Source organism: Micropterus dolomieu, linkage group LG12, assembly GCF_021292245.1.
Source record: "Micropterus dolomieu isolate WLL.071019.BEF.003 ecotype Adirondacks linkage group LG12, ASM2129224v1, whole genome shotgun sequence".
Lineage (NCBI taxonomy): Eukaryota > Metazoa > Chordata > Actinopteri > Centrarchiformes > Centrarchidae > Micropterus > Micropterus dolomieu.
Window position 1 is genome coordinate 37,149,395 of NC_060161.1, and position 12,692 is coordinate 37,162,086.

The window sequence follows — 12,692 nt, forward strand, 5'->3', positions numbered from 1 at the left end:
TGTAGGGTTTCTCTCCAGTGTGAACACGTTGGTGCCTTCTCAGGTCTCCTGATGACGTGAAGGTTTTTCCACACTTGTCACAACTGTACGGTTTCTTTCCAGTGTGAATACGTCGGTGTATGGTTAGGCTACGTGGCTCAGCGAAACCTTTCCCACACTGGTCACAGCTGTATGGTTTCTCTCCAGTGTGCACGTGTTGATGCGTCTTTAGGGAATCTGATCTATTGAACGCTTTCCCACACTGATCACAGCAGTAAAGTTTCTCTCCAGTGTGAACACGTTTGTGCCTTCCTAGGTTACCCGATTGAATGAAACTTTTCCCACACTGGTCACAGCTGTACGGTTTCTCTCCAGTGTGAATACATCTGTGGATTTCTAGGCTAGTTGCGGTCGTGAAAGTTTTCCCACACTGATCACAGCTGTACGGTTTCTCTCCAGTGTGAAGTCTCTGATGAGTCTTTAGAGATCCAGCCGTTGGGAAGGATTTGTCACAGTGCTGACAGCGGTGATGTCCGAGTCCCGCTCCTCCTCTCCATTTCTACAGAAACAGACAGACATACGGAGAGAAAGACCGCAAGTGAGATGTCGTGCGAGCCGTCTAGAACCATAAATGATATTTAGAAAAGAAAGCCTTTCGACGTGACCAACCAGTTTCTTAAATTCCTGGAATATTTTGTACCAGAAATTCTTCTTGAGTATTGAGTTGCTAATTCCCTGAAGAATTAAAAACTCGATGCGATTAATCAAATCTCTTTACTTCATACGGCGTGGAGACAAGACCCAAACATGGTTATTCAGTGATGAAAGGCCAAATGCGTCCTCTGTCACAGCAAGGCAACCGCCGCCAGGCCAAAAAGATGTTTCCACCACTGACACACAGTTATATCTTTTTGCCTCGTTGGTCCATGACAGGACTGACTAAATGAGAGGCATTGTGTAATTTTGCAAAAGAGATTAACGGACTATCAAAATAGCTGCAGCCCTAAGTTGTAGAGCTTTGTTCTTGTGTTTACTCCCTCTGTGGTGGGAGGGAGGTGGATAGTGTTTTCTTTGTTCTTAATTTCAGCAGCTAGTCTTGAATTCTCAGTTAAGCCATTTTCTCCTTCTTATTATAGTAGTTTTTATATTTTAGACTACCTATTTGTAAATTCCTTCCTTCCTTGTTATGTTTACGTAACTTATCTTAAAGAGCTCATAGTACCTTACTACCCCACCAGAGCACTGCGCTCCCAGAATGCAGGGTTACTTGTGGTTCCTAGAGTCTCCAAAAGTAGACTAGGAGCCAGAGCGTTCAGCTATCAAGCTCCTCTCCTGTGGAACCAGGTTCCAGTTTGGGTTCAGGAGGCAGACACCATCTCCACATTTAAGAGTAGGCTTAAGACTTTCCTCTTTGATAAAGCTTATAGTTAGGGCTGGCTCAGGTGAGTCCTGAACCATCCCTTAGTTATGCTGCTATAGGCCTAGACTGCCGGAGGATTTCCCATGATGCACTTGTTTTTGAGGGCTACTTTGGGTGTGCTTGCAATACGTTTTGCGTCCCCTGGAAATATCTTTCTTCTTCCGTTACTTCCGAGCCCTGGCTGTGTAGACTCAGGTGCTCTCAGTGCCAGTATGGATCAGCTTATTGAATTTTACTTTGAACCCAGCATTTCCTATTGTAGGAGCCAGGTATGGGTTCTTGAACGCTCCCTTCTTTTGGTTGCTCACAAGCTTTAATCACATGGTGTGGGTGCTGATAGTAAATCAGGATATCACCTGTTCACGTTAGAGAGAGGAGAAGAGAGGGGGTGATGGGGAAAAGCCTAATTTTTGCTGACTGCGGTTCAGTGTTTCTAGTATTTTCTGGATATCTTCCCTGTATGGAACTGATCACCTGTATAGTCTAACCTTACCTGTAAATAAACCATCAAAACGCAGCAATCGGGATCCTGGAATTATTGGACAATCAGCGCGTCTGGCAGACTGTCGGTGTCTACAGTTCAGTTTTTAGATAGACGCCTATACTTATGTTGATATGGTAGCCTACTACCGCTCAATATGCTTGTTTATGTAGGCTACTTAATCAAAAAGGACCAGGCACCAAGGCGGATGATCGCTCCAGAGCAGAGGGATAGAGTCATGCTGGCCCAGCTTGGACTGGTAAATGTCCAGTCTGGAGGAAATGGGACCCGTGTTGTCAAACACCGGGACATTGAAGGCTGTTCAGCTTCTTTGTCCTGGAGCATGCAGTGGGAACACCGTGTTCAGTCAGAGAGATGCTCGGTGCTTAAAAAGTCAAAGTGGATGGACACTTTCCTACAAGTCAGACTTCATATGGAGGCTTATATCTCACATTATGTAACACTATAACCGTCCATGCTGGTACAGCACGTCCACTTAAATGCTCCAGCTACTGGCTTATATTTCAGGTTTCCTTTATGGATGCATTAAAAAAAAAAATAATAATAATAATAATAATAATAATCACAAGAGTCACAGTAACTTTGGTTTAATGTAATCAACATATGTATGCTGCATTAAACAAATGCAATTCTTTCTTTCGGCTGGCCAGCGTGTCTGATTTGTGTTTTGTGTTTGTGACTTTGTTTTTAGCACACTGGACAGTAAGAATCTGCATTTCGGAGTTTCATGTGGTGCACGCGCAGATGAACACCACATGAAACTCAGCTTTCCAGCAGCAGCCTCTGTGGTAACCAGTCAAATAGGGCTGCAACTTATGATCATTTTCATTTATTTGATTAGTCGACTAGTCACGATTATTTTTGTCACGCCCTAAACCTAACAGTAATTAAACCATTTAACTAATTAAATATCTTTCAAGTGAATTACTGATCCAACCAAAACAATAGATTTATTGCCAAGCAGGTTTTAACTTTAAAAGAACATTTTAACAAAGATTTTTGCTTTGTAACTATATAAAAGATGATTAAAAGCAAGTACTATATTCACAACTGAACACTAACTATGACATGTCTATTTAAAATAATAAAGCAACAGTCTCCTTTTATAATACTTCTGTAGTTCATGTGTTTTATAAGTGGAGAATGTTCTGTAGGCTACATGTTTCAGATTGTAAAGACAGAATAACATTGAAACTAGAGTAACTGGGACCAGGGCGCTCTGTGGGCGTGACTAACCTCGTGGAAGCTTCTCGACCCCGAAAACATTTGAGCACATTTACGATTCGCCATCAACTTTCCTAAAACTGCCAATATTCAAGTTCTACACAGTTGGTTTCTCACCTCAAAAGTGTATTTAGTGAGGACACAGCGTGCTTTCTTGTAAATGCTTTAACCTCATTTTCAACATGAACATCCAACATTATAAACACTGCAAGCCATAAAATGTGGAAAAGCATGATAGGTCTCCTTCAATAAGAAGGTCGCGCGCTCTCTCCCTTAAACAGCCTCCCTGTAACGACGCGGCAACAATGAAATTTCATGGAGACAAATTTTCGATTCATCAAAATAAAATGTGTTGCCAGTGACAGTCATTACATTTAGTTATTTTTGATAGACAGTCCCTAAATAAAATTTAAGATTAAGCCATTTTATTATTAATAATATATAGAATAGAACATGCACTGCTTATTCATTCTGTTAATGTCTGGCTGATGGTGGAACTAGTAAAAAGGTGTGGGACTAATTCACCAAGGACACATCTGGTACAGCTATCTTTAATATCTGAGCAGGATCAAGCAGCCTCAGACTGAAAAATACAAGCAAAGTAAAACATAAAGAAGCCTATCATGAGGCGGATAATAAAGCAGCACAGCCTAAAGAAGCCAGATCTCCATCACAGCCCACACTCAAGCAAGACCCACATGGTTTTAAAAGATAAGTGGCTCAGGCAGAGCCCAGGTAACCTTTAAAAAGTGAGAAGTATTCCCGCACTCAGCTGACGGACCAAATTAACTCACAAGTTGTAACACGAATAAAGCGACTTCTCTCTGTGGAAAAGGCAGGAAACAGCACTGACCGTTGGTCTGGATCTACTGAGGCCCTCACGAGCTTCACTGCTCTTTTCATCAACGGGAATAGAGTCCGAGTGGTGTTGAATGTGAAGGCCATGTCTCGGCCCCACACGGGGGAATACAGCGGGCAGATCGGGCACATTAACATTCCTCATAAATAACATTTATGAGGAAAAGCGGAGCCCCCTCAGAAAAGCTGTGCTTTCTGCAGTACATCCTGCCACTGATGGATTGGCAGTATTAAAGACTGTAGGACTGAAAAACAACGTGCATTATGTTCATTTAACTCTTCACATACAGGCCCGGCCCCCACAACACAGTTCTACATCCTGCAAAGAAAATTATTCTTCGCAGCGTATTTTTCATGTTTGTAAAAGCTGTGCTTCTTGCATTAACCTGGCCCTACTGGCAGTAGATGGTTTGCCTTAAACAGTTACCGTGTTTATTTTCTTAATTAAAGTTATATTTGTATCGTTTTTATTTAGTTTTAGTTTATGGTAAGTAAAGTTTACTGTTCAGTGCACTGACATCAGGCTTGGTTTGGATAATAAAGTGTATTTTGAAACTGTAAAATACCCTGCCTCCTTTACTTATCTTCGTCACGTCCTTACAAGTGTTTGATCAGCACATCTGAGGGTTCAAAAGACGTATTTATGTACATATATTCTGTATAATGTCTCTCTCTTTAGTTTTAAACATCTTATCAAAACTTTAATATTTTGTCGTACTTTGTTCAGCATGCTGTTTTGTTTTCTTAGTCTCATAACAACACATGTAAGGGATAATCTTTGTTTATGTTAAGTGTTTCTGTAAATAAAGAAAAATATATAAAAAGAACATCAGGCATATCAGATTTTAAAATCCTCAAATATCAAAAATCAGTATCGTTCTTAAAAATGCCATTTCAGTAGGCATTATTTTACAATTACATTGTTAGTGTACAGTTGTTGCTACAAAACTTGCTTTTAATTTGCTTTCATTTTATATAATTCTTATTTATGCACATAAATACCAAGGCAAATATCTTGTAAGTTAAAACCTACTTGGCATGAACCCGATTGTGAGCTTTTTGCTGCCTGATAAAGCCCGGCTCTTCTCTTGGAGCAGCCTCTCCATAGTTCTGGCTCAAGGCACGGGGGGGATTAAAGGGTTTTCTGGGGCCCAGCTGCTACGGGAGGGGCCCATGCAGTCCAGCAATAATTCTGTTCATCCTAAATATAAGCAACAGTTACCACATTTCATTGTGTACCAAAATAGCGCCACTATTTTTTGAAAGTGAGAAAAAAAAAATGGACGTATCTTGTGTCATAATGAACCCCCCACGTTGCGTTAAAGGACAAGACAGGATGTTCACTCCACCGACTGAGTGACACACGATGGAGTGCGCAAATCGACGCGGTAAGACCTATTGCTCACCGCCGCCCCGGTGCGATTAAAGCAATCGATTGCAGAATATCGTCCTGTAAATTATCTATTGTCAGATGCACGAGGACTGACAGAACATTTCATTTCATGTGCACTGTGTGGCTAAAAATACTAGAACATATCTCTTGACGGGATTCTATGCTTGCTGAAGCTCAAAATATAGCGGATGCAGTGGGTATCCCACCCGAGTTCCCCCACAGCAGGCAGAGAAAGAGTGAAGAAAGGTCAGATTCAAAGGAGACTCCTGATGTAACATTTAGGAATTCTGTGTATTATACTGCAGTGGACTCCAGAGTTCAGTCAATCGGGGACGTCTGCAATGATTTCAAGGGAATACTCAAGTTCCAGCAGTTGATGGGGAGGATCTTAAGTCATCTTGTAGACATTTGATATCAAAATATTGAAGATTTGGGAAAACAAATGCTCCATCCCACATTCTCAGCATCATCAACACCTGACTTTAATAAACGTACTGTTAACAGATACTACTAGTCCGCGCTGTCACAAAAACAGGGAGGCACGTGGATGTCGACGCAGAGCCTACGTGTACGCCCTCTGAGGACGATTTTTCCGTCACACGGACCTTCTCGGACGCAGAAAGCGTAACCCTTGCTTCAGCCGGACACAGACGTGAGTGCTGCAGCTGATCCGGAAATGTTTTAATGACCTTCCCAACTGTTGTGTTTCTTTCTCTGTGCTGGAGTTCTTTGAAGAACTTGATGGCTTTACCCAGTTTGGTATTAAATGACTTTAATCATGTGTCTCTTCACCACAGCTACTTGCAGCCTTTAGAGTTGCATTCTGTCCATTAAAAATCTGATGCTCATGTCTGATCCCGTCCATCTCTTTGTACAGCGGATACATCAGCTTGTAAGATTGAAACGGTCACATTTAAATTAAATAGTGCTTAAAAAAATGCACATATGATAAGATATACTAGTAGGGATGAGGATCGTAAATTTTTATTGATAGAGACTGCTTAACGATACGATTCTTTACTATTATTTAGTGATGTTATTTGTTAAGACCAGACCTAACGGGCCTGAGGTTGGCCTGCACGCTATGAGGAAAATATTCAATGTGTGAGAACGTTATAAATTGAGATGACATCACTTGCGATAAATCAACATATATAAAAGTGTACATATTAACTGCCTGGTTGTTTTTAATTTAATATTTTAAATACAGCTAAATGTTGTTTCTAGACAACAGCAAAGTAATTCAATAAGTAGTGAGTGACGTTTAGAAAGAACAACATCAGTCCCTCCTCCTCTCTCGCTGGCTGCAGGTAACGTTACCAGGTAGAAGCAGTTTTTAAGACTACAGACCCGTCTGTGCTCCAGACAGACAGCTTTCTATTCAGCTTGTTTTTAACATCTGGCTAATGCCGAGCTAGCGTTAGCTGTGCTTGTGTAAAACATACAGGATGAGCTACTGAGGACAGAGATGATTTAATTAACCATTTCTACATGTTTAACGTTACCCTACAGACAGGTGGATTGATAAACTACTGTCTTTTTACTTGCGAAGGTTTTATTGCACGTACGTACAGAAAGAGCGCAGCTGTCATCAACTAACATTACAGTAGTTTGGAGCTAACTTAACCCTCACCGTATTCCACCGCGACGGCGCCGCCTCTCGCTCTGCTGCCGGTGTTGTGCCGAGTTTTGCCTGCCTGCCGAGAATTGCATGCACCTCCAAATACTGCTTTTAAACGCTATAATGTTATTTGTGGGGTCCATCAATGGTGTTAAATGATTCTAAGTATATATTTTCTGAACATTTAGCGTCTTTAATATTTTAATACACTTAGTAGAAGTACCTTTAAATACGTAGTAAATATATGTGGTGATAACGCCGTTTGATCAATGAGCACAGCAAAGTGTCTGAGAAGGACCTAAAGAGGTGGATGCATAATTCAAAATCAAATTTTGTAGGCGACCCGCCGAGATTTGAAGCCACCTCTTTTTTAAGCATAAATGACCGTCATCACCCGCGAGCTGCAGGAAATTCTGGGCAGGCAGGACACTCGGCACAACACCTGTGTGTGTAGGAGCCGACAGAGCAGGCAGACTGCAGCCTGATGATTTTCTTATCCATTGCGTTGCAAAATAAAATGACGCTCAAAACACAACGTCACATCATAGGACCCGCGAGTCTCGATAAGCTCGAACCTTATTGATTTTCGGGTTTGAGAAATTTTGGAACTGGGTCCTTTTGGAACCGGGTCTCGATCCCCATCCCTATATACTAATATACTGCACCTTTATTTAATCCTCAAATTTCAAGTGGATTAGTTTAACGACCAATTCTGTATTCTAATGAAAAAAGTTACTGGATTAACAAACCAATTTATCCAAAAATAAATATCAAAAACATGTCTAAAAAATAAATCTATATTTTATTCACTCGTCCTGATGAAGCACGTTAGAATAATGACAACAGCAGCAGCAGATCTTAAAATGAATCAGATCTCCTCTTCACTGATGCGTTGTGAGAATAATAACAGACATTAATTAGGCTACTTTACTGGAAACTTTCTGACCCGGAGTTATTATCATGTAACGCAGTATGATTATAAAATGTATTTCTGCATCAGTGTGGAGCAAAGAAAACATCTGGAACGATTCACAGACCGCCACAGATCAGCTGTTCTCTCGCTCAGACGTGGCCGTTAAATAAACAGAAAATATGAAACGGTCAGGGTCTAACGCTTCGACGCACGCAATGCGAGATGACGCATTTACGTAATCGATTACGTCGACGAATCGTCCCAGTCCTAGTGTACTTTTACCTTAAAAACATGCTTCCACGTGTGGTCACGTGTCTCCGACGGTAGGCTTTCATCAACGGGTAAACTGCGGCGTATCCTGCACATTTACTGAGACTTTCGACTCGCAACTCAACGTTTTGTTGTCTGTTAACATGTAGATGACAGATTTTTACAGCTCAGGACAAACCTAAAAACAAAATAAATGGTTCATTAATCGTAATCGAGGTAAAGTGTTGAATTAATCGCGGTTTTGATTTTCAGACGTCGCTCCTGCTCGAGTACACTGAGGAACTCGCAGCCAAAACCAGCCTGAACTTGAAATCTCTTTCCTCTGAGATCATCAACAGTGAGAACTCGGTCCAGATCTCCCTGAAACTCGGTCCTGAATCCTTCTGGCGCCGACAGGGTGACCAGACGTCTGTTAATCTGTATAAGGCGTTAACGAACCTGAAATCAGATTTAACGTGGCGAGAAAGACAAGGACATTTATTCATGTAGCTTACAGCTGCTGTACATGTCAGAGGTCGCGCGCCTCTGGAGCAACGAGGGGTTAAGTGAACCCGGGTCTCTCACACCAAAGACTTATCCACATCACTTTGTGTCCGTGGTAACAGCAAAGGTTTGTCTTTGTAACGTTTCTTTTAATGGAACAATCACAACTGTGGCCAAACCAGTGTTTATGTAGGGTTTATAACCAGGCGCGTGTGATTAAAGGCTCAGCCTGTTGCAGCTGCTCTCTAACATCCTGGTTTATATTTGGATCACTTATATATAAAATAAAAAGGTCTCTAGCGACCTCTGCAGTCCTGAAATACAACTCGTGTAATGCAGTATTGTAGTAGCCAGAAAGTTTCTGCCTCAAACTGACTTCATTTCTTTCAGAAGAAAGATTATATCTCTTATATATTTTAATGACCACCATTTCAGAACCTGGTCACTTTGCAGCAGCCTCGTGTTTCCAGCTCCCACATCCTGACACATGAACTCACCCCGCTGCTGACCTGCCGGCTGCTCCGGTCCGGGTCCGGGTCCGGGTCTCTGTTAGCAGAACCTTTCAGTCCGGAGCTGCTGGACTCTGCTGCTGCTGCTGCCGCCATCTTCTCTCTCACGCGCTAAACTGACACGGAGCATGCGCTGCTTCTTCTTCTCTGGGTTTTATGGCGGGTCGCAACCAGCTTGTTCAGGTGCATACCGCCCCCTACTGTACCGGAGTGTGTAACAGCAACAGCTTTTAGTACTTCAGGTTAGAAAAGGTGAATAAATACATAGAAAACAAAACTCAACAAAACAAAAACAAACAAACAAAAAGACTATATGTGATGATCTAATCCTGTAGATTTGAGAAAATTAAAGAGGGCTTTGCAGCTCTCCCTTGTTTCCTCACTCATCCCTAAAACCCCTTCTAAATCCCGTCCCCGTCCTAATTCATATATCTTGTCACGTAAGATGTTCCTTTACTGCACTTCATGATGCTCGACATTTTCAGGAACATTACAAACCTCACATTTATCAGACATTTTGCCTTTAATTAAAGAGTTGATTTTAACCCAGTATGTCCAAACCTTCATCTTGAAAGAAACACTTAATCTCTTCTGCATTTCCCTTTGAAACCCTTCACCTTCGTTGATTTCTGTATGCTGTAGTTTCTGTGTCCCACTTCTTCTGCCTTACGTCACTCGCTGCTTTTCTAATGAATGATTTGGCCTCTCCTTTTCCAAAGGGAACTTTCATTATTATTATCTTTTAATTTCAACGCCGTCTTTGCAATCTCGTCCGCTTTCTCATTCCCCTCAACTCCAACATGAGCAGGGACTCAAACAAACTGCACATCAACTCCAGCTCTTTGTATTCTCAGCATTATTGTACATATTTCAATCAACAGATCATCTCTTACTGTCTTTTATGAATTCAAACTACACAGGGCTGCAGTGGAGTCTCAGGCCTCACCTCTTCTATCCAGTGTAACCCTAAAATAACAGCAACCATTTCAGCTGTATTTACAGATCATTTATCATTAATTCTTTTACATATAACTACATCAAACTCAGATATGTGTGCTCCTGATCCTACATGTTCAGCCCCTGGATCCTTTGATCCGTCAGTAAATAATAGCATATAATTATAATAATTCCTCTTCGCATAATCTTGAACCAAATATCCAATTTTATCCACATTACTTTCACTCCATTCTTTCTTCTTCTCTAGAAGATTCAAGTCCACATTGGGCACAGGAAATATCCACGGAGGAACGTGACCCCATACAGTAGCTGGTCCATATTCTACGCTATACGTCCCCTTTCATACCAACATTACTTCTGGACTCAGACCTGAATTTAAGCAGCCACATTGAGACAATTACAAAGTCAGCCGACCATCAGAATCATCTTTATTTGCCAGGTATGTGTACACATAGGAGGAATCTGACTCAGGATTGTACATTGCTCACAATGTGTTTACTCATACAATAATACAAAAACACTATAATGAAATTAGACACAGGCTAGAGAATAAAGAACACAAATATACACACTATGAACAAAAACAATACAGACAGATTGATAAATAGTGCAGTGAGCTAGGAGTTATTTACTTGAGGTAGGTGGATTTGGTATCCAGTATATAGAAAATAAAAATATAACAATATGAACAGCTCTGAAATAGATAATGGTGAATAAATAATAAGTGGAAACCAGTAAACAGGTGCTGATTAGAGGCAGAGTTACTGGGTTATTGCACAGGAATTGTTCCTGACACTGTGAGTCAGCTGTTCATCAGAGTGATGGCTTGTGGGAAGAAACTGTTCCTGAGTCTGTTGGTTTTGGCGTACAGTGCTCTGTAGCGCCTACCAGAGGGGAGGAGCTGGAACAGGTTGTGTCCGGGGTGAGATGGATCTGCAGTGATGTTTCCTGCCCGGTTCCTGACTCTGGAAATGTATAAGTCCTGAATGGAGGGCAGGTTGGCACCGATGATCTTTTCTGCAGTCACCTGGCACCTGAAGAATATTTCAGGGATTAAAGGACTTATGTCCTTCAGTCGACTCGACTACGTCGGTGACGTTGAGGAGGAGGTGACTGTCCTTACACCGTTTTGTGCAACTGATTCTGTGTCAGAGAGGAGGGCGAGTACGGCTGTGTCATCAGAGTATTTGAAGTATTTTGTAATGGGAGAAGGGCTAATGCAGTCACCGGTGTACAGAGTGTAGAGAAAGGGGCATCGGGCGCAGCCTTGGGGGGCTCCAGTGTTGACAGTAATGGTGGTGGATGTGGTGCCTCCCACCCTCACTGCCTGTGGTCTGTCCACAAATTATGGATCCAGCGAATGAGGAGAGGCGGCACATGGAGGTGGTGGAGTTTAGTTATCATCATTGTGTTGAAGGCTAAGCTAAAGTCTACAAAGAGAATCCTGGCATAATGGCCAGGGGAGTCCAGATGTTGTAGAGTGCGAAGGAAGCATGCTACAGCGTCTTCTGTTCCTCTTTTGGCGGATTATGGAGGTGAGTGCTACTGGTCTGTAATGATTCAGTTCAGAGGGGCGGGGTTTCTTGGGGACAGGGATGATGGTGGCTGTTTTCCAGGAGGTGGGGACAGTTGCAGTTTGTAGTGGTTCTTTGAAAAGTGGGTGCAGGACAGGAGAGAGTTCCAGGGCACAGTTCTTGAGCAGCCTTCCAGTGATCCCATCAGACCCAGGGGCCTTGCCAGTTTTGCACCTCCTGAGTTGCTGGTGGACGTCTTCCACTGTGGGGAAGACAAAGCGTGACTGCTCAGGGGTGAGTAGGCTCCTGAGCAATCTTTCACAAGTACTGTTGGTTTATAAAGCACTGAATGGTTTAGGGCCAAAATACATCCGGACCTCTCAGGTCGTCTAGGATCAGGTCTGCTTTCTGTCCCCAGAGTCTAAACTAAACAAGGAGAAGCAGCGTTCAGTTTTTATGACTCACCACAGGAGCTTTTATTTTGGTAATTCTTACATTTTTTGAGGCTACTTTCTACTGTGCCCTCAGGTCAGATTTGAGTCTTCCAACACCCTGTACTTCTCACCAGTATTCACTGATCGGACCGTGCTGGCTGGCCTGGATTACAACCACCGTGACCACAGTCCGGCCAGGAGAAAAGCTGATGACACAGTTCAGTATGTTAGCTATGCTATGTAGAAGCAGAACCAGGAGACCTGATGACCCCCGTCAACATGGGGTTCAGTCAGGTGTCCCTGCCCCAACTGTGATACAGCAAAATATAAAACAAAAAGTAACATGGTTGGTTTTGAAATGTGGTAATCATGTCAGAGAGGTGACAGTGATATATTTAATCATCTCCACAGCAGCGACACGATGCTACGTGTAAAGTCTGAACTGTCTTCATAATCAGTCAGGACACCTCTGGACAAACTTTGTCTTTCTTCCTGTATATACTTATTTTTATTTGACGTTTAAAAATAATCTATTTGTGATACAGGTTGTAGTTTTAGTAGTATTTAATAACAATAAACAAGTGTTATACCACATTTGGATGTCATTTCAGACAT

General features: G+C 42.1%; 1 protein-coding gene across 2 annotated transcripts in view; it reads right to left on the reverse strand.

Annotated features, from left to right (window-relative positions):
• The window catches only part of LOC123980197 (zinc finger protein 239-like), a 387,571-nt gene that overhangs the window by 17,260 nt on the left and 357,619 nt on the right, over positions 1 to 12,692 (reverse strand). Inside the window, exon 4 of one of the 2 annotated variants that reach the window (XM_046064463.1) lies at positions 4 to 473. The exons of the other annotated variant lie outside the window; for it this stretch is intronic. Within the exon in view, the coding sequence (XP_045920419.1) occupies positions 4 to 473 (470 nt within the window). The remainder of the gene's footprint in view (positions 1 to 3; positions 474 to 12,692) is intronic. 2 annotated transcript variants of the gene reach the window in all.